The sequence below is a fragment of the Bos indicus genome, chromosome 5 (assembly GCF_029378745.1).
Source record: "Bos indicus isolate NIAB-ARS_2022 breed Sahiwal x Tharparkar chromosome 5, NIAB-ARS_B.indTharparkar_mat_pri_1.0, whole genome shotgun sequence".
Lineage (NCBI taxonomy): Eukaryota > Metazoa > Chordata > Mammalia > Artiodactyla > Bovidae > Bos > Bos indicus.
In genome coordinates this window covers 44,000,110-44,022,289 of record NC_091764.1, presented here as the reverse complement: position 1 = coordinate 44,022,289, position 22,180 = coordinate 44,000,110, and the positions used below count along the sequence as shown (strand labels likewise).

General features: G+C 38.6%; 1 protein-coding gene and 1 long non-coding RNA gene across 2 annotated transcripts in view; one reads left to right on the top strand and one right to left on the bottom strand.

The window, feature by feature from the left end:
- The window catches only part of LOC139183120 (uncharacterized), a 35,422-nt gene extending 31,001 nt beyond the window's left edge, over positions 1 to 4,421 (bottom strand). The window contains exons 1-2 of the long non-coding RNA XR_011566605.1: positions 3,420 to 4,421; positions 1,591 to 1,651 (exon numbers count right to left, since the gene is read on the bottom strand). This is a non-coding gene — a long non-coding RNA (uncharacterized lncRNA). The remainder of the gene's footprint in view (positions 1 to 1,590; positions 1,652 to 3,419) is intronic.
- Positions 4,422 to 6,298: 1,877 nt separating this feature from the next.
- On the top strand, positions 6,299 to 22,180 carry CCT2 (chaperonin containing TCP1 subunit 2). The gene is made up of 16 exons (XM_019960829.2): positions 6,299 to 6,448; positions 7,185 to 7,259; positions 7,364 to 7,429; positions 8,162 to 8,273; positions 9,091 to 9,167; positions 9,297 to 9,409; positions 10,213 to 10,415; positions 12,023 to 12,123; positions 12,390 to 12,517; positions 12,853 to 12,956; positions 15,505 to 15,624; positions 16,063 to 16,191; positions 16,375 to 16,478; positions 16,744 to 16,843; positions 17,682 to 17,823; positions 21,901 to 22,180. The coding sequence occupies exons 1-16, from the start codon at positions 6,446 to 6,448 to the stop codon at positions 21,929 to 21,931; spliced, it is 1,608 nt and encodes a 535-aa protein (XP_019816388.1). The 5' UTR covers positions 6,299 to 6,445; the 3' UTR covers positions 21,932 to 22,180.

Genomic DNA, 22,180 nt, shown 5'->3' with positions numbered 1-22,180 from the left:
ATGTACCAGACACTGTGGAACACATAGATCGGTTTAAGATGTGACAGAGACCACATCTTAGGTATCTTGGGTATTCTCAGAAATTAAAAACTTTTGGGGATTATTTCTGTATTTTTCCTTTGAGTTCCTTTGAAGATAATAACTATTCACATGTTCTTGTTTAATGAATAAGCACAAACTAGGCCCTCTGTTAGTAATGAAGATAGTTATTTCTTGTTCTCAAAAGAATCTGTAGTTTAGAACAGCCATTCTAACTGGAGGCAGTGCCCTTCCTCTCCCTAGAGAAATAAACCCTAAGATATAAATTATATATAAAAGATTACAATCTCTCTGATACGTCTAGAATAATACTAGCTATATACCTTAGGAGAATTGAAAAAAAATATTCCAATTCTTAATTTGTGATAAAGGCATGTACAAAGGAAAGGCATCTAACTCAGCCTGAGAATGAAGGTTTTTAATTTTTAAGAAAATTTTGAAGAAGGTAATCCCTGAGGTGTTTGATGAGAGATTTTACAAATTAGGGCAGGGTGGAGAGGATATCTTGTGTGTGCATTAGTCGCTCAGTCGTGTCCGACTCTTTGCGACCCCATGGACTGCACAGCCCACCAGGGTCTTCTGTTCATGGGATTCTTCAGGCAAGGATACTGAAGTGGGTTGCCATTTCCTTCCCCAAGGATATCTTAGGGAGAAGAAATACCCAGTACAAAGGCACAGAAGTATAGAAAGATCACAGTGTTCAGTGATGGCAAAGATTCCATTTGCTTGGAGCATAGAGCGCAAAGGCAGGTTTGTGGGCATAGAGAAGGGAGAAATTAGAGACATCCCATAGATTTAGAACGCAAGAGTTTTTGTTTTACTTTAAGTCAAGTGAGAGAATTTGAAGGATTTTAAACATTGGAGAAACAACATTTTATAAAAATGACTCTTGACATCAACATGGAGGATACAGTAGAGGACATGACATTTTAATAATGGAGGGAGACTAAAATGGAGGTAAAACTGGATAAATGCTTTTTCAAAGGTATTTTTAAAGGAGTTTTGAGGTTATTTGCTGCTCTGCCACAAGCCACCTTAAAACTGAGTGGCTTAAAGCAACAAATCATGTTATTCTCACATTGCTATAGATCAGAGTAGGCAGGCATATGGAACCCACCCCAAATTACAAAACTAATATATGGAAGGGTTGAAACCCAAACCTATGCAGCCTGGTTCCTGAAACTTGAGTGTTCAGCCCCTGGAGGTACAGGGTGACACCAAATAACACAGTAAAGGAGGAAAAGTAAAAAACACGTGCACAGGAGAAAGGACAAATTGCTGGAAGTCCCCATGTAGGGGGCTGCTTCTGGCTGTCTCTGGCCTCCACTCCACAGGTGGCAAAGCCTGCCTCCTAGTCCCCATCCAAAAGCCCTGACTAAGTTTCTCCTCCCCAGTGCCCCCTCCAGAGGCCAGCAGGCAAGGAGCCCTGGGTTCTCCATCACCCATAGTCTCATGCTTGCCTGCCAGAGGACATCATAATCTGTATTTCCACATAATGTGGTTTTGCCCATAATAAAAACAGCTGTTTTCAATACTGTGCAGCTATCTTACCTTCCTGTAATTCTTCTCATTCCAGTGTGAGATTTGAAATCTTCTGGTTGAGGTGCATTCCCTGAAAGAGCAAACTTTCAGACAAAGAACACAAACTCTTGGTTGATTTAAAATAATTTGTCCAATCTGAACATCCGTTTTCATGATGGACCTTGGAAAGAGTGTAAACTGGGGTAGCAGCCTTTTTCTGTAAAACATTACATAGTAAATGTTTTAGGCTTTATGGGCTACACAGTTTGTCACAACTACTCTTTCCATTGTATAACTGTTTTGTGTTGTTCAGTATAAAAATGAATTTGCTTGTGTTACAGCCAAGCTTTATGGACATCAAAATATAAATTTCATATAATTTTAATGCATCACAACAGTTTTTATGTTTCTAATAATTTAAAAATGTAAAAAACCATTCTTAACTCTGGTCATATAAAATCAGGTGGCAGGTTGGATCTGGCTCCCAATGGTTTCTCAATCCCTGGGGTAAACTAACCCTCTTAGCATGCATCTCAAAGGTACAAAAGATTAAAAATTGAAAGCAGCTATCAATGTTAACAATTACCAAAATACAAGAACTTGATAAGAGATCAGCCATAGGGAGAAAAAGGTATCAGATGCAAAGCCAAACATTATTTTTAAGCACAAAAACTTTGTTTTAAATATCCTAGGGGGTCAACTTAGAGAAAGTATAAAATTATTCTTAATAAATGGGAATATTTGGGATTGATTTTGCTCTCTACCAAGCCATTATGTAAAAGGATGTTAGTCATCTCTACAGCTGTGTGTTGTGTGGAGTGGGGAATGAGTGAAAGGCAAAACCTCCTGAAAGTGAGCAAGCAGGACAAAATAAATGTCTCCATCAGAGCTCACAAGACCTCGTCCCGGACCATCCAAATAAAAACAGCATTTGGACTTCCATGGTGATCCAGTGGTTAATCTGCCTGCCATTGCTGGGGACATGAGTTCGATTCCTAGTCCAGGAACATTTCACATGCTGGGGAGCAACTACTACTGAGCCAGTGAGTTCTATAGTCCATGCTCTGCAACAAGAGGAGCCATGGCAATGAGAAGCCTGTGTGCTGCAACTAGGGAGTAGTCCTTGCACACAGCAATGAAGACCCAGCGTGGCCAAAAGTAATTAGAAAAGAACAAACAGCATTTTATAAATTAATAAAAGAAATGTAGGTCTTCATCTTACTCAATAATGTTTAAAATAGCAATAAAATATTATTTAGAAAGATGATGGTAAATTTTTTAAAAACCTAAAGAAGTTGAAAGTGGTTGCTTCTGGGGAGAGGAATCAATGCTGATGATGAATTACATTTTTCCATTATTAGTTACAGAGCCTAAGCTTGCTCTGCTTGCAGGCCAGTGAATCTGGTAATGAGGCTGTTGGGGCAGGAATAATGACTTTAGTTGGAAAGCTAGCAGATCAAGAAGACAGACGAGTGTCTCAAAAAACCCATCTTCCCTGAGTCCAAATTCAGGCTTTTTTTAATACAGAGGAAGGGGAGGGGACGGTGTGTGCTGTGATGCCAGTGGCAGAGCAAGACCAGTTGCTCTAACAGCCCAGCCCCTGCCCTGCTCCGTTACAATTCCCTACTGTCAAATGTCCATTCCATAATCTTGTGTAGAAAAGGGGGCAATGATCTTTCTTGCTGCTTCCTGCCAAATGGGGGAGGTGAGGGGGTGATTGTGAAATGGAATTGATGAGTTTCAGGTTGGGAATATTCCTTAAAATTTTTAGTAAATGATACAATTCTTTTTCTGAAACTACAATTATTTGAATCTGATGAGATTCTTTCTACAATGAAAATTTTAAGTTCAGTCCTTACCCTTTTTGAAGAGCAACTTTAAATCTTCTAAGTGTTCACAAATCCACTGCTCTCAAGGTCTCTTAGGAGTTGGGTCATTTTCTGTTGACAGTGGGGCTGCTTTAACCTGAGTGTGATGAGTTCACAGCTTTACTGCCGCTAACTTGACAGATGAGTGCCTGGTAGGTAAGATCACTTGTATTCAGTGATCTTATACAGTGGTATTCAGGCCCCTGTACTCTCCAGGTTTTAAGGAGGACTCGGTCTCCAGCCTAGAAAGGATGTAAGGCTATCGCAGCTGGATAGGCAGACCTGCTGGAAGCAAACTTATGAACAGTAGTACAGTGCCCAGCGTTTTAACATAATTGGCAACTGCTAGATCTTTCAAAGCATTTATAGATTCTCATGCCTGGGCAGACACCTGAAATGGCCTACTATACAATATTTCAAAGGGGCTTAATTTAAGCCTGCTTCTGGGAGCCGTTCTGATCCATATAAGGGCAACTGGCAAGGCTATATCCCAAGTTAAGTTGGTCTCAACATATTTTAGCAATGTTCCTTTTTAATGTATAATTCATTTTCTTGGGTTTTCCTATAAATTGTGGTCTCCAGGGTGAATGTAACTTCTAGTTAACTTGCAGTTCTTCAGACATCTATTTCTGCTTTATTGACTATGCCAAAGCTTTTGACTGTGTGGATCACAATAAATTGTGGAAAACTGACCTGCCTCTTGAGAAACCTGCATGCAGGTCAGGAAGCAACAGTTAGAACATGGAACAACAGACTGGTTCCAAATAGGAAAAGGAGTATGTCAAGGCTGTATATTGTCACCCTGCTTATTTAACTTATATGCAGAGTACATCATGAGAAACGCTGGGCTGGAAGAAGCACAAGCTGGAATCAAGATTGCCAGGAGAAATATCAATCACCTCAGATATGCAGATGACACCACCCTTATGGGCAGAAAGTGAAGAGGAACTAAAAAGCCATAACCCTACTTACTGAAAGACTGCCCCCCCCCCCCCCCCACCATGTGACTGAACTTTTCCCTTCTGTCTTTGCCACTCACCATCCCTCTTGGGCAGATATTTACATTCCTGAATAAGATGCTTTCTGGGGATGAGAGGAGGATGGTCATTGACACTAGGGAGGAAGCACACCAGCATCATCTAGCAGATTCCCAGATGTAACTGCAGAAAAGCAAATCTGGCAGCTCCTATTGCCGAGCCTGACTAGGATCCTAATGATGGAGATATGCAACCACACCTGCAGCATTGTAGGAAGTGTACCTTAGCGGGTCTTTGAAAGGGAGTACCTAGGCAAAGGAGCTTAAACAAAATTCAGGAGATACACCAAAAATCCAGTGAGGATCCATCCATGTTTTTTAGAAAGAATTTATCAAGCTTATAGACACTGAGGCAGAACCCAAGGGCCCCAGAAATAAGAGAATGCTAGATATGACATTTGTTGGGCAAAGCACCCCCGATATAAGAAGAAAACTACTGAAGTTAGATGGTACATTGGAATGAACCCTTCTTAATTGGTAGATGTTGCTTTTAAAGTGTTCAACAATAGGGCACAACAGCAGAAGCAAGAGAATGCAGGATGGAACGCTACTTTTTTGACAGCAGCATTGGATTCCTGGAAGGCCAGTAACCCAAAGAGAGGTGAGCCACCATCAGGGAAGAAACAGTGCACTTACTGTAAGGAGGAATAACATTGGGGAAAAGATTGCACCAGGCTAATAAGCAGGAAAACAATAAAAGAAACTGTGGGCTGATGGCATCGGTTTTATACAGCAAGCAACTTACAACTTACTATATGGAGCTTGTGTGTGCTCAGTTGCTCAGTCGTGTCCGACTCTTCGCGACCCCATGGACTGCCAGGCTCCTATGTCCATGGGATTTTCCAGGCAAGAATACTGGAGTGGGATGCCATTTCCTTTTCCAGGATAGCTTCTCGACCCAGGGATCGAACCCGCGACTCTTAGGTCTGTGGTCATTAGCAGGTGGGTTCTTTACCACTAGTGCCACCTGAGAAGCCCTTTCCCAAATGTGGATTCTTTCCTCCAACTGCCAAGCGCAGGGGCAGCTGGTAATACTTCAGGGAATTTTGAAGGTAAGATCCTCAGGAAGAGTGGTTCAGGAAGCTGCTAGGGCTTAACCTAAAAATTCCCAAACTGGAGCCAGCTGACAACAACAAAGGTTCCTGACTGGCACTGCCAAAATTTACCAAGACCAGGTTTACTCTGTTTGCTGCTGCTGCTGCTGCTGCTAAGTCGCTTCAGTCGTGTCCGACTCTGTACGACCTCATAGATGGCAGCCCACCAGGCTCCCCCGTCCCTGGGATTCTCCAGGCAAGAACACTGGAGTGGCTGTTTGCTGCACAACAGGCCAATAAGTCAGGAGATGAGTTGTTCAGGCAAAGAATAATGAATTTAATTGGGAAGCTAGCAGACCAAGAAGATGACAGACTAGTGTCTCAAAAGACCATCTTCCCTCAGTCCTAATTCAGGTTCCATTTATACAGAGGATGAGGGGAGAGAGAGAGAGAGACCTATGGTAACAGCCACATGTCTGTCTGGCCCCTATTACATTAATATATATCGCTTTAAATTCTGTATATGCAGTACTTTAAGGCAACATTTTTTTAAAGGTTAAATTTAGAAGAAAACCTGCGAGAAAAAACTCCGTTGCTATGGCAACAGCCCACAGCGCAACTTCTTTTCTCTTTGCGGGTTCTACTCTCAAACCTCTGGGCCGCAGGCAAGATGTCCAGCCCTCCCCTTCCTGTTTTTCAGTAGGTGCCAAAGCAGAAAGCAAGGCCTTAGTCAAGGCCCCGCCTCTCCAGTGTGACGGGCAGGCTTTCCGACCCTCAAAATGCTGCCCCCTCCCATCCCCCGTGAGGGCGGTGCCCTGACGTGAAGCGCGGCTGTCGAGGCTCCGCCCCTTGCGGCAGAGCGTGTGGCGTCACTTCCGCCCTCTCGTCCCTCCGGTCGCGGGCGCGAGCTGTGAGGGGATAACGTGTGTGCCTAACTCCTCGGAACCATGGTGAGTCTCGCCCCATAGTCCCTGCCCGAGACCTCCCGTCCCCCGCCGCCCTCTGCTGTCCCCCGCCGCCCTCTGCTGTCCTCCGCCGTCCGCTGCCCCATCTGTATCCCAGCATCGCTGTGCCTGTACCCCGGGTCCGCTGCACATGGCGCAGGCCGCGGCGTGTGGTCTGCGCCGGGCCCGCGGGTGAGGCCCTCCCTGTGAGCCAGAAGGAAGGGTGGGCCTGAAGGCTGGCATTTGTTCTGACTCGGTCTCTGGATAGGCCCAGAACCTCGAAACCTAGGACTAACCCTAAGCTAAGAAATTTCTAGTGCACCGGGCGGGTCAGCGCGCTGGGCCCCTCCCTCCCTCTCAGGGCGGAGCCTGGAGCGGCCCGAAGGTGGTGATGGAAGCCAGGCTGTCGCGTTCCCTCCCCCTCCTGGCGGCATCCTTATTTTTAGTTTAAAATCATTTTTGCGGTCTTTGGTCCTGCCATACTTAGAGTCCGTGTCTTCGGTGTAGAATTTTTTTCGCGGAGCGCTTAAGATATCCAAAAAAGGAATGTCACCTAAGTCGCTCCCTTCGCTTTAAATAAATGACTGCCTAATCATGGAGTGCTTCATTTGTTTAAAAAGGAACATTTCTTCTTTAAATTCATGTTCTTTTAGGTATCTACTTCTAAGTCTAGTGAAACTCATCTAAGTATGTATGTTAAAGAATACTGGTATTCAGACTGATTCTTGGTTTTCAATTTTAGGCGTCCCTTTCCCTTGCACCTGTTAATATCTTCAAGGCTGGAGCTGATGAAGAGAGAGCAGAGACAGCTCGCCTGGTAAGCCTTTTCCTCGTTCTTACAAAGATAGAAGAGTGCTTTTTTGTTTGTTTTACGATTTTAAGACTGAAGTTTATTTTGGTCATCTCTGATTTTTATTCCAGTCTTCTTTTATTGGTGCCATTGCTATTGGAGACTTGGTAAAGAGCACGTTGGGACCCAAGGGCATGGTAAGAAAAACAGGGAATTTTAGTATTTTACTGTCGTTATAGAGCCCTTGGGAATACAAAAACTTGTGGGTGCTTTTTCATATTTAAAACTTAACTGTTAATTATAAAAATTCAGACATAGGTACATTCTCCTTACTGAAAATCAAGACCGTACCCCTAGGACTAAGGTCTCCTTCTGATCACTATCCCCAATACCACTCCCTTCCCCAGTGATAACCACTTATATCCTTTGGATATAAATCTAACGGCTGTCTTTATGTGGATGTACAGGTATCTTATGAATTATAAGACATTTGTTTATATATTCTTTTCATGACGATGTTTTGTCTCGTCAAAGATAGGATTGATGTGTACTTTTTCTGTAGCTTCTGTTTTTTTAGTTTTTTTTTTCAGTATAACTAGATATACTCCCTCTGCTCTGTCAAATACTTTTCTGCATCTTGCTTATTTTATCATTTGTATTTATTATTGTATTGTGAGGTACACTTAGTTTTTCTCTTACAGTATTCAAACAGCCTTGTTAATGTCTCGCTCTTCTAGTGTCTCTAGGACTGGAGAAGGGTAGGACATCAGGGTTTGCTTTGGGAGCGGATATATACAGTGAAACAGTTTGGAGTCTGCCATATAACCCTTCAGAGTATTTACACATTAGCAATCTGAGGTTACTGATTAATCCATGCATCATTCCAGATGTACTTCTGTCTTAACCTGAAGCAAATATGTTCCTTTCAGGACAAAATATTGTTAAGCAGTGGACGAGATGCATCTCTTATGGTAACCAATGATGGTGCAACTATTTTAAAAAACATTGGTGTGGACAACCCAGCTGCTAAAGTTCTAGTTGGTGAGTCTTAGGACAGCATTTGTTAGCATTTGGAAACAGTTTTTAAACAGACTGTGTTGACTGACTGTCCTTTTGATTAATCGATGTCTACTTTTTTACTGATAATTATCATTATTAAAATACAAACTCCTAGATGTGGTACATATACATGATGGAATATTACTCAACCGTAAAAAAGAATGAAATAATGCCATTTGCAGCAACATGGATGAACCTAGAGCTTATCAAACTATGTGAAGTAGGTTAGAGAAGGACAAATACCATATGATATCATTTATTTGTGGATTATGACAGAAATGAACATATTTATGAAATAAGAACAGACTTAGATACACAGACAAACTTGTGGTTGCCAGGAGAGAAGGGAGAGGTGAAAGAAGGAAGGATTGGGAGTTTGAGATTAGCAGATGCAAACTATATTGTATGTAGAATGGATAAACAACAAAGCCCTAATATATAGCCCAGGGAACTGTATTCAGTATCCTGTGATAAGCTGTAACTGAAAATAATATGAAAAAGAATATGTGTACAACTGAATCACTTTGTTGTATAATAAAAATTAACATTTTAAGTCAACTATACTTGAGCAAAATTTTTTAAATAGAGTCTTGGAGTGTGATGTACTTACTGATGGTGAAACTACTGTATTTCAGACTGAAGAGTTCCAAAGAATTTGTTAGGTGAGGACACCTAGATAAGTAAGATTTAGACTGGTAGTGAGTATGTTTGGAGAATTAGATGAGGTACCAAGAAGTATTAATAATTTCAAAAGCAGAATCACATATAAGTGAGTTATTAACTAGCTTTTTCCTGGTAGATATGTCAAGGGTTCAAGATGATGAAGTTGGTGATGGCACTACATCTGTTACTGTTCTCGCAGCAGAATTGCTAAGGGTAAGAATATCTGAGTAACTTCATCTCGCTGGATATTTTTTCCTACTCTGGTATTGAGTGTCATAAGTAATCAGATTCTTTCTTATTACAAATTTGCTATTGATGTGTGTTTCCACTATTTATTAATAGGAAGCAGAATCCTTAATTGCAAAAAAGATTCATCCACAGACCATTATTGCGGGTTGGAGAGAAGCCACAAAGGCAGCAAGACAGGCTCTATTGAATTCTGCAGTCGACCATGGGTTGGTATACCACAGTACTACTGTATTAAACATTTAATATTCTTTTCAAAATATACTTAGTTCAGGAAGTCTAGAGAGCAGTGGAAAGCACACAGGGACATGGTTCTGTTACCTCATCCTGCCTCAACAGCAACCAGAAAAGCCCCACATTACCTGCCAGAGGTAGTCCCTAAGTTAAAATTTGGGGTTCTGGCTTTTTGCATATATAATCACAATAAAGTAGTATTATATAGAAGATTTTTTAGCCTCTTTAACCTAGTTGAATAGCAAGCACAATTTTTAGGTGTTGGTGTACTTTATTAATTTTAGTAGAGGTATATGCATTTGATTATGTTACTGCTGTAATTCACTTATCTGTAATTGGAGATTTTGAGTTTTGACAATTTTTTATTTTATAATGTTGTGACAAAGTCGTTACTTAAAAAAGTAGTATAATTTCTGGGTCCTTTGTTTACCTTACAAGTAGTTCTCTAGAAAAAGATCGTTAATTTACAGATCCACTGGCTGTGTAACTGTCTCTTTCCCCGTGTTCTTGAAATTTTTGTTTGCTTGTGTCTCTGCTTTGGTAGCTTGCCAGCTTGGTGGGGAAAATAGTATTAGTTTGTTTGTATTTCTTGATTACTGATAAGGTTTAATTTTTTTCTATGACTAAAGAACCCTGACTGGTTGAGGTAACAGTATCTATTGGCAAACACTATTTGGATAAGTTTTGGAAACGTAAAGCAAAGTTGATAACTTTGGAGAAGCATTTTAAGACCTGACGTGAATTTTTTTGCTTGGTTTTTTTTTGGTTTGTATTTTAGTTCTGATGAAGTTAAGTTCCGTCAAGATTTAATGAACATTGCAGGAACAACACTTTCCTCAAAACTTCTTACTCATCATAAAGACCACTTTACTAAGTTAGCTGTGGAAGCTGTTCTCAGACTAAAAGGCTCTGGTAACCTGGAGGCAATTCATGTTATCAAAAAGCTAGGAGGAAGTCTGGCAGATTCCTATTTAGATGAAGGTATGTATATATTGTATATGGGAAAAGATGTGTTGACTAGATGTTGAAAGCTAAATACTGAGTGAATCCTTATTTATTTAGTCAGGACTAGTGACACTTTACAAAGCGAGAAAACTTGACTTTAAGGGAACAAATCATGTTGCAATGATTTTTGTCATCTTAATCCACTTGTTATATTGACAGTGTACTTGACCTACTCATACTATCCCAGCATTTCTTTGATAACCTCTAGGTTTTAGTTTATACTATGAAGTAAGTTACAGTTTCTAATAAAGAGACTTAGTTTTCTTCTACTTAAAGTCAGCTATTGTCAAATGGTATTTTTTATGGGATTGAAAGTGTTCTCTAGGAAGGGTCTGGGTAGGTCATGTTGGTTGACAGATGTTGAAGACACAGTTTCTGGTGTTCTTGAGGAGTGATAAATGTCTTAGTATTTTTATGCTATGTCCTTAATAATAGTATGTTTTCTTCTTACAGTATGTTCACAGTACATTTACTTCACAAAGGGACCTGTAGACAGTGTAGGCATTCTATAGAGAAGGGGGGAAAAAAGGAATAAATTATGTTTTATAGTTTCTGCTTTACTAGTCAGTGATTTGGAGTCGGGGTTAGTTGCAGAAATTCATGTTGTCTCTCTTTCACAGGTGTAACAATTCTGAAAATACTTTAGGTTGAATTTATAGGCAAGGGCTGTATAGCATTTCTAATCGAGTTTGGTGGTAGAGAAAGAATTAAGGCAAGAATAGTGACCATTGAATGTCTACTCTGTGCCAGGCATTCTACTGGAATTGTACTCAAAATCTCATTTCTTTATCATGATGTTGATCCATTGAATGAGAATTAAGTTCAGCTGAATATAGCAGAAAACCCAAGGTGTGATAAATGAGTTAAAAGATAAAAGATGTATCTAAAGGAAGCAGTTAAACACAAGTATTTTCAATTCGTATGAATACAGTTAACACAGTATTCAATTCGTATGATCATTTTGGGCCCCTTGGCTACTAATGACATCTCTGCTACTGTTGATATTCCTGTTTATAGATGAGTAGTTAGGGTTGGAAATTTGGTCCAAGCTTGTATACATAGCCCATAAGCAGCATGAGCATGAGGGGGACAGGTTTGTCTGACTGCTTTCCATGGTGTTTCATGTTAATCACAGCCTCAGTTTTTTAAAAAGTTCAGTAGTCTCTATCTGAATCTTAAGAGCTTGTTTTGTGTTGGTTTTAAGCTAATGAAAGTGGATTAATAAGTTTGCATTGCAACTCACACACCTGCAAACATAATATGTATCTGAGATAAAAGATTCAAAAATAACTTTTTTTTAATTAGCTCATTTTTATTGAAGTATATAAGTTGTACAAAAAAATGGTCTGTTTACTTTTCATATTTCTACTGTGCCTCATATTTTCTTTTTTGCATGTTATTTTTTAAATAATCTGCTAAGTTAATTTTTATGGTCACTGGTGTGGAATGCAATTTAGGTTCTAGGAGCTTGATGAATTAGACTAGAAATGGCGTTCTTTGAAAGAGTAATTTGATAAAGCATATTACTTTAAAAGATTCATTGATACAGCCTTGAAGTATTTAATAAAATTCTGTTTTAACAGGCTTTCTGTTGGATAAAAAAATTGGTGTAAATCAACCAAAACGAATTGAAAATGCTAAAATTCTTATTGCAAATACTGGTATGGATACAGACAAAATTAAGGTATATTAACTACATTTCCTGGATTTCTGATTGTTAGCTGCTGTAAACTTGGGTTGGGAATCAGTTGTACTTGACATATGTGTGTGTGTGTGTGTGTGTGTGTGTGTGTGTGTGTGTGTGTGTGAGAATATATATGAGTGTGTATTTATATTGTATGTGTGCGTTCACAGTGCACACAGTTTTGTTGTATTTACATTAAAAAGTTTTAAGTATGCTGTGAAACTTAAGGAAAGTGATGCTATTTTTTATGCTTTCCTTTGTTTTAGATATTTGGTTCCCGGGTGAGAGTTGATTCTACAGCAAAGGTTGCTGAAATAGAACACGCAGAAAAGGAAAAAATGAAGGAGAAAGTTGAACGTATTCTTAAGCATGGGATAAATTGCTTTATTAACAGGTCTGTTTGTATTTGCTAACAATATAATGATCCAAGAAAGGGCCTTGTTTTTCTGGAATGATTTAGAAAAATTCTTATAGAATTTAGTTGTTTATTATTTAGGAAGTGGTTTTTTCCCCAAAATATAAGTAAGATTGTACAGCAAGGCAGTTGCCTTACTAAATCATTTAATATGCTTTATGAAACCTTTTCTCTATCAATGATAGCAGTTTTCTGATTTGCATTTCTTTGATTGCTGGCAAGGTAAAAATGTTTTCATGTTTTTCTTAATCTGATGTATTTTATCTTGTGAAGTAACAATTTTGAACAATGTTTTTTCATATTTTTATTTATAGGCAACTAATTTATAATTATCCTGAACAACTCTTTGGTGCTGCTGGTGTTATGGCTATTGAGCATGCAGATTTTGTAGGCGTGGAACGCCTCGCTCTTGTCACAGGTATGGAAAAAAGACATTAACTTCTAACAAATAATCACTCTTGGATTTATTGAGAATTAGTGTATGTAACTCATTTCTAAAAGTAAAAAGAAAGTACTTCGTACCTGAAAAGGGTACCTTAAAGTGCCCTTATGGTCCCTAGAATCTAAACAGCTATTCACAATCTTTGATATCTTTAGTCACATTCATTTTTAACATATCAAATGCCAGCTTCACTGTAGGTTTAGATTTATTTTTGCTGTGTTGTTTTAAAGGTACTATATCTTTTTCTCACAAACACTCAGGACCGCTATTCTAAACATAGTCTAGATAAACTGAAGCTTAAAAAAAGGAGTCTTGAGTTTTAGTTTATTCATTTAATTCTAATGCTAAGTGAGTAGTATTCACTTTGTGCCTGGTGTGGTACTCCCTGTTCACTCTATGTGCCTGGTGAATAGTACTCTATTGAACATTTAACTATATGCCAGACAGTGGGTCAAATACTTAAACATTGTTTTTGTTAACTTTTTTAAATTTATGAAAGTAATAAATGTTGAATAAGTGTGAAACAGTCCAGGAGTGTATGATGAAAAGTTGGTTTACTCCAGTATCGTTCAATACGGGTATGGGTTTTATAGTCACAGTGTAGACTAAAAAGTGCATTTACAGATATATCTACATCAAAATGACATACAGTGCAGTTACTCACTTTTTTAGTGGTGGTAACTGCTAAGTAGCCCTTGAAAACTAAGTATAACAACATTTATCCTGTTTCAAGAGCTTGACAATGTATAGGTTGGAAAGTTGGTTTGTGATCTGGCAGTGAGAATTCCACGAATGGGGTTTAGATGTAAAGCCACAAGGAACACCACATTCAGTTTGGAACTGCTATTTGTATTAGACGAAATTATACTAAGTAGATGGTAGGATTGGACTTACTTCAAAATAACGTCTTAAGCCATTTTCAATAATTTGAGAAGCATAGTCTTCTGACCTAAGAAGAGACGTTTTACTTGGAGGTGGGTTTACTTCCTTTAGAAGTTATTGCATATTTGATACTTAGGTGATAAATCTTATGATGTTCATTTTATTTAATTACTTCCTTAATGCAGCAAAATTAAAGATATAAGAAATGTGAATGATAGCACATTCATGGTATAAGTTATTATCACAAGGACTTGATAATGTGAAATTGCCACATACATTCAGAAGATTTACTGCTTCAAGCACACCAGCTGTTTGGCTGTGAATTAGACTCCATGGTGGCTCCCATCCTTAGTAAACTCATCTGTTGTCAAGATGTGTGAAATTGGGTCTTGCAAATGGACTTTAAATATTTTGTAAGCAGGTGTACATGAGTGAGTGAGTGTAGGATCAGTGAAAATTCTCATAAGCCAAATTGGTCTCAGTTGGGGCATATGATATCCCAAACATCTATTGTGTCTCACGTTCCAGAACTGTCTCTGGAATTTGCCAACCAAAAATAAGAGCTTCAGCTATACAAGTGAGTATAAATTAGTAGAGTTGGGAAGACCAGAGTCCTTTTTATAAAGTTAATTGTACAGTAGAAATAAAGCATGAATTATTTAGCCAATTTATCGGTAAGGTGTAGGAAAAGGGGTTGGGTTGATGATTGAGGGTATCTTATTAAGAGAGAGAGTAAAGAGCTAGAGAAAAGGGTTTTGTTTGATTTATTTATTTTATTGGCTACCTCACGCAGCAAGTGAAATCTTAGTTCCCAGACCGTGAATCGAACCCATGCCCCCTCAAGTGGAAGCAGAGTCTTCATTACTGGATCACCAGGGAAGTCTGAGAAAAGGATTTTAAAATGGAAGCCTAACTTTGTCTTAATTAAGAACCAGGAAAGGAAATGTTTATAGCATGGAAGGTGGAGGGAAGATAGGAATAAAGGGAAGACCTAAGGAAGAAAATGAATTTGCTTTTTTGCCTTCTCATTAAGTTTGCTCTGGGAAATCCTCAGTATACATTTCCCCCTTCTCTAGGCCTTATATTACAGGAGCTTTCTGACACTTCAGTTATTGTAATAATTCACAGATACCAAGTGCTCACTATTTGAAGCAGTTCCTAATGTCAGTGCACCTGTTGATATAATAAGATTAGCCAAATATTTTCATGTTTGGTGATACTAGATCATAGAATACTAGTCTTCTAGACTGAATTCAGAAGAAAGTCTGAATTTGTTGATAAATTCAGCCTTAAAGGTAAATGTCAAAATCTCAGTTAAGGTGGAATTATATAACATGCATAGAGGAAGCCAGATTGCTTGTATTTGAATTTCAGTTTCATATTTGTTTGAACTATGTAACCTTAGATGAAAACGAAACATTTCCTTGCCTCAGTTTTACCATTTCTAAATGGAGTGATAAATGAAACCTGTCTTCTTATGGTTGTTGTGAAGATTAAATAATTTAGTTTGTATAAAGTGCTTCAGAGTGCTTGGCATATAGTAAGCAGTCAACTTAATATGTTTTCTGTTCATTTTTGCTTGTAAGAAAGCGGAAATTTCAAACCTGTTGTGCATTTAATTAATGAATATTTTTGTTCATAGGTGGTGAAATTGCCTCTACCTTTGACCATCCAGAACTAGTGAAGCTTGGAAGTTGCAAACTTATTGAGGAGGTCATGATTGGAGAAGACAAACTCATTCACTTTTCTGGGGTAGCCCTTGGTGAGTGCTTATGTAGATTCTGGTTTAGGTTCCTAAACCTTTTGTTTAGGCTCTGTTGTTTAGGTTCCTAAACCTTTTAGGCTCTGTTGGTTTAGGTTCCTAAACCTTTTGTTTAGGCTCTGTTGAAGTGAAAGAAAGTTACTACAGTTACTAGAATATATGTCTTAATTCTTAAAAAACATGGTGTATGCTAATTTCAGTGTCTTGAGGGCAGCCTGTTAACCTTGTCTTTGTGAGCAATGCATATTCAATGTAATTGTTTCAGATAATTTAGAACTGCTAGGAATGTGGATTGTTAGCAAAGAGAATGTGCAGCAATAAAAGACATATCAGCTTTCAAAACCACATAATATAACCTAAATAATAGAAGGCAAATTTTTATGTTTTACAGCTTGAGTTCGTTGTGACATGAGAACATTATTTTCTTTTTAATTTTAGGTGAGGCTTGCACCATTGTTCTGCGTGGTGCCACTCAGCAAATTTTAGATGAAGCAGAAAGATCTTTGCATGATGCTCTTTGTGTTCTTGCCCAGACTGTGAAAGATTCTAGAACAGTTTATGGAGGAGGTAAGCATTTGAAAAATATTGAAAATATTTTATTTATTGAAGTGTAGTAGTGGCTTTTGACTTTTAATGCTTCTTACTTCGTACTGCCTGTGCACTTAATTTTTAATAGATCTTGAAGTCTTATTTAGTGTCTTGGAGGCAACTGAGTGTAATGATTTATGTTCTTGGAATTTTAATCTGTAGGCTGTTCTGAGATGCTGATGGCTCATGCCGTGACACAGCTTGCCAGTAGAACACCAGGCAAAGAAGCTGTTGCAATGGAGTCTTACGCTAAAGCACTGAGAATGGTAAGTTAATGAAAAAGGGAGCCCTGAATTTATACATTCTTTTATCTTGGACAGAAAATGTTTCCTTTTTTGGCTTTAAGAAAAGAATGGTTTACACTGCTTAAATTCGATTTTGGAGTTTATAAACCTCTTCATGAGCAGTAATTAAGAGGAAACAGATTTTACATTATTTCTAAATGTACAGTTTTAGAAAGCTTTTCTTCTAGTTGGTAAATGAACTCTGTTGGTAGAGTAGATAGTTAACCATGTCCTCTTCACTTTGTAGTTGCCAACCATCATAGCTGACAATGCGGGCTATGACAGTGCAGACCTGGTGGCACAGCTCCGAGCTGCCCATAGTGAAGGCAAAACAACTGCTGGACTGGGTAAGAAAGTGATTGGCATCTTGTGGGAGTTCTTAAGAGTAGCTCTTTACCAAGTTCTTTTTTTTAATGTGAATTTTCGTAACAACCATGTAAAAGATTCCTATGACCCTTGCCTTCATAACCATTATGTTGTTATTTAGTTGCTATGTTGTATCTGACTCATTTTGACCCTATGGACTGTAGCTCATTAGGCTCCTCTGTCCATGGGATTTCCTAAGCAAGAAGACTGGAGTGGGTTGCCATTCTCTTCTTCAGGGGATCTTCCAACCCTTGGATCAAACCCATGTCTCCTGCATTGGCAGGCAAATTCTTTACTACTGAGCCACCAGGGGGAAAGTGGCCTAAAAAAGACTTACTTCAGATTGAAAATTTTCCCAATAAAATGGTCTAGGACGTAAAAGGAATATTTTTAAGGGTAGGTAATCCTGGCACTGGACAAAAGAGAGTTAATGAATAACGATCTTACAGAAGATGAAGGGGGAGTCTAATAAGAAAAATAGATGATTTAAATTCTCCTTCAGTTCTTTAGATTCCATGATGTAGTCGTGATGAACAAATTTTCTTCAGTTTTATAGGTGATGTGTTGCATATAAATTTTCTATTATTTGACATAGTTACCCTTCATTAATACAGATAATCAGTAGTTGATCTTTTAATTTTCTAAAAGGTTTTCCTTGAGTGATAATCTGATGAGAATACTCTAATTAAATTGAATAGTTGGCTTTGTAATTATATATTTTTTTATAAGTCAGGTTTAATTTTATTAATGTGTTCTGTTATTAGATATGTTTTGATACTTTAGTTAAGACTAGTTGTTTATCTAGTGAATATTTCTCAGATATGAAGGAAGGTACCATTGGAGATATGTCGGTACTGGGTATAACAGAAAGTTTCCAGGTGAAGCGACAAGTTCTTTTAAGTGCAGCTGAAGCAGCAGAGGTGATTCTGCGTGTGGACAACATCATCAAGGCAGCACCAAGGTATTGTAACACTTTAAAAACCATCTCTTAGGAAAAATTAACATGGAAACAACAGCTGTATTTTTGTTAATTGTAGTTGATGGGAAGTGGAGCCATTTTGTCTAGATAGCAGTATTTTGCCAGTTACTTAAAATACGTGGTCACAACTCTTAGATTTAAACCAGAAAAGCTTAGTGGGGAGAAGGATATGGGTAACACAGGGTAGCCCTCAAGATTGAAAGGGCACAAAAGAGTAGGCTTCGGAAAGTCTAAAACCAGAGAGCATATAGGTAGGGAGGTAGTAGTAAGAAATGATGTCTGTTTACCAGGATGAGTTGGCTCCAGTCATTTTATGTCTGGGTATACTTTTCTATATATATATAGAAAAGTATTTCTATATATTTCATATATTTCTATATATATGTATATATTCTTCAGCACATAATGTGCAGAGTTCCTTACATGTTCCTATTCCAATTCAGTCTGACTGGAATGTGTCCTATTCCAGTTCATGTCTGACTCTTTGCGACCCCATGGACTGCAGCATGCCAGGCTTCCCTGTCCCGGAGCTTGCTCAAACTTAGGTCTGTCGAGTTGGTGATGCCGTCCAACCATCTTTTCCTCTGTCGTCCCCTTCTCCTGGCTTCAGTCTTTCCCAGCATCAGGGTCTTTTTCAATGAGTCAGTTCTTCACGTCACGTGGCCAAAGTATTGGAGTTTTCAGCTTCAGCATCAGTCCTTCTGATGAATATTCAGGATTGATTTCCTTTAGGATTGACTGGTTTGATCTTGCAGTCCAAAGGACTCTGAAAAGTCATCTCCAATACCACAGTTCTATCATCAATTCTTCCGCACTCAGATTTCTTTAAAGTCCAACTCTCACATACATACATGACTACTGGAAAAACCGTAGCTTTGACTAGATGGACCTTTGTCAGCCAAGTAATGTCTCTTTTTTAAGATGCTGTCTAGATTGGTCATAGCTTTTCTTCCAAGGAGCAAGCATCTTAGCAAGCATCTTTTAATTTCATGGCTGCAGTCACCATCTGCAGTGATTTTGGAACCCAAGAAAATAAGTCTGTCACTGTTTCCATTATTTCCCCGTCCTATTCCAGTACCATTTTTTTGGCCGTTACTTACGAGATTGTAGTTCCCCAGTCGGGGATTGAACCCGAGCCTCCTGCAGTGGAAATGCAGAGTCTTAACCACTGGACTGCCAGGGAAATCCCTCCAGCAGCTTTTCTCAGATGAAACTCATTCACGCAAAAATGACTAGGTGGCCAGAAAAATCTTAGCATTTGAAGATTCAGTTAATAATTTTAATTAAATTAACTGCTTGTAGCTAGTTAGTTACCAAAACCATTAATTTTTATTAGTGGGAAGTTCAGGGATATGGGAGGGGATGGTGGCTTGGACCGGCAGATAGAGGTGAAGGTGGTAAGGAGGGATTGATAATAAATCTATTTTAGGTGGTAGAGTCAGCAGGATTTGATGATGGGTTGGATATAAGGTCTGTGAGAAAAGGGAATTGATAATTCAAGGGTGGGTTTTTGAGGGGGCAGTCTTAAAGATTTTTATTCAAAGCTCCTTAATAATTGCCACATTTCTCCAATACATTAAGCATATTCCCACTTCATGGGAAGTGGGGGGAAATTCTAAATTTTGTCAGAAATATCTCAGTTATGTTTTAACATGACAGTATTAAACATTTTTAGTTCAGAAATAAAACATGTAAATTCCCAGCAACTAAAATAACAGTAACAAAACAATACTGGGCCACGTCATTCAAGGTTTTTGTTGTGGAAAATAGAAGTTTCTCTTAACTGAGGTGGAGGAAGGCTTTGGGAGGAAAGATGGGGGTTGTCAGCTTTGGACATTTGAGATAGTAATCTTTGAGAAAGCGATTAGTTGGATCATTGAGCCTGTAATTTAGGGAAGAAATTCAACTATCGTTAAAGTTTTAGGAGTTGTCAGCCTGTATGTGGTAGTATAGAAGGTCACACTACTAATTGAGTTCCCAAAAGCGTGAATGTATCTAGAGAAGGGAAAGGGTTTTTTGTTTTTTTTTAAAGGACTGAATGCTTGAAATTCCAGTAATAAGTTTGAATTAGAACAGCCGTCAAGAGTCAGTAAGAAGGATTTTATTAAACTGGATAATGGATACATGAGGATTCATTGTACAGTCTCTACTTTTATATACTTTTGAAGTTTCCCATAATTCAAAAGTCTAAGGTTGGGTTGGGGGAGTGCCCCTGAGGTAGGAGGAATGTGTGTAGCAGCCAGGTAACGTATTTGGGGAGGAGGAGTGATCAGCTCCCAAGATGATGCAAATAGGTCAAGTAAGGACTGAAAATTGATCTTAAAAATTGGATTTAGCAACGAGGTTGTTGGTGTTCTTAATGGGCAGTTTCAGTGGAATAGAGAGGGCAAAAGCTTGAAGTAAATTCGATAGAGTCTGGGGAAAGAGGAATTGTATGTAGTCTGCTTTTTCAGGGAATGTTACTGTGAATGAGAGCAGAGAAGTGGGATGGTAGCTAGAGGAGGTGTGGTCATTTCTGTGAAAATTGAGTGTGTTCATCTGGGAGCAGTTTCATCAAGAGGAAGTGATGGATGCAGAAGAGGGGCGCAGTCCGCCAGCAGCTGCTGTTGGACCTAGGGAACAAGAGGAGGAACGGGAGGAAGTAGGAATGTTACTAGGAAATGATGTCCCACGTGGACGAAGTTCTTCGTGCCCCTGCAGCACTCCTTCCATTGGATTTCTCCTATGAATGGCAGCTGTCCTCTTTCTGTTAGAGGAAGGAAAGAGTAGAAAAGAGTGATTTGGATGTGGACAGAAAAGCTAAAATGATACTCAGATCTCCCACTGTGGTGAGTGGAAAGGACTGGGCTACAAAATCTAGATTCTCTCTTCTTCTAGCATTGGGAGAATAGGGTAATGAGGAGCACTCATTTTGAAATGGAAAGTTAACGAGGGAAGGAAAAGTTGACAAAATTTTCTTGGAAGCAGTGCCAACAAAGATGGGTAAATACTGCTACATTTTTTGTTGTCTTCAAGTAGAATGATAGCAAGGCAAAACAGTTATATAGGTAAAATTTTCTGACTTGGGGGCAAGGTCGCATAGCTGCCTCAGAAGTTTTTGTAATAACTTGGCTCCCTTAACCACATTTGAAATACAAACTATAGTACCTTGTTTGAGCTGGTATCACTGTTTTTGAAGTTCAAGTGTCTTAAAAATATTAGACAGTCTGAGTAATTTGCAGTAAAGAAATATGAATTTTTTAAAACTTGGTTGTGCTTCCCAAACATACTGGACTGTGGACTTCTCTTCATACTCATTATTAATCTCCAGGGAGTGTTTAGTGACAGATGCTTGACAACTTTTTCTTTATTGACATCCTTTGGTCATACTCCCATAAATTGGAAGGTTTATCTCTATATGATCCTAATATGTTTTAGTCTGGATCTGTTTTTATGCTTTTTCGCTTCTCTTAACTGTTGTGCTTGCCTCATGAAGTAGTGTTTCCACAGTCAGGAAGTAAGAAAATTTCACTAGTACCCCTACCATGCCCCCTTCCTGATTCACTGTATGGTTACCAGAGAATAAAAATTTAACATTAAAGATGTGGGAGGTACTGTTGACATACTTGAGTGAATTACCCAAGTCCATCACCAACTTTTTGTTTTCATTCATTTAGAATAGTGACCCAGAAGTTTTAATTTAGAAACCCCAAAGACTTGTCATTTTACAACTTCTGACTGAGAGAACCGTCTTTGACTCATTTCGTAAAATTAACTAGCATAAGCTAAAAACATGAACTAACCATTTTCTGGAAAGTATATATTTGGTAAGTAGGTTGTTTGGGTGAGAAGCTGAGAACTGCTGAGTACCTACCTGCAACCCGCACACTGCAGATTTTTCCTGTTCTCTTAACAATACAATAATTAAGGGATGTTAACTGTGAGATAGAAACATCCTTTTTACACATTTAAAATTGGTTTTAATAAAAGTAGTACTCTAGCTGCGTTTGTATTTAATATAGACCTTCGGTTACAGTCATGCTTTTCATTTTCACTATTGCCCTATTTTAATTCTTACAGGAAGCGTGTCCCTGATCACCACCCCTGTTAAGCATTCCCGTATGCTGTTGAGCTCTGGACCAGTTCATAGTAAAGTTGTGTTTGAAAGACTTTGACTTCCTGAAAGAAGAATATAGAATTGAAGTTTATCTGTGGCTGTTATGTCCTTAAATTTGGACATTTAACTGACCTTCTATTTTAACATGGGTCTAATTTATTTGCTGTTTCATTTCTATAAAATTCAGTTGATTTAAGAGTTCATTCCTCATACTGTGCATCAAAATAAAAATTTGAACAATTA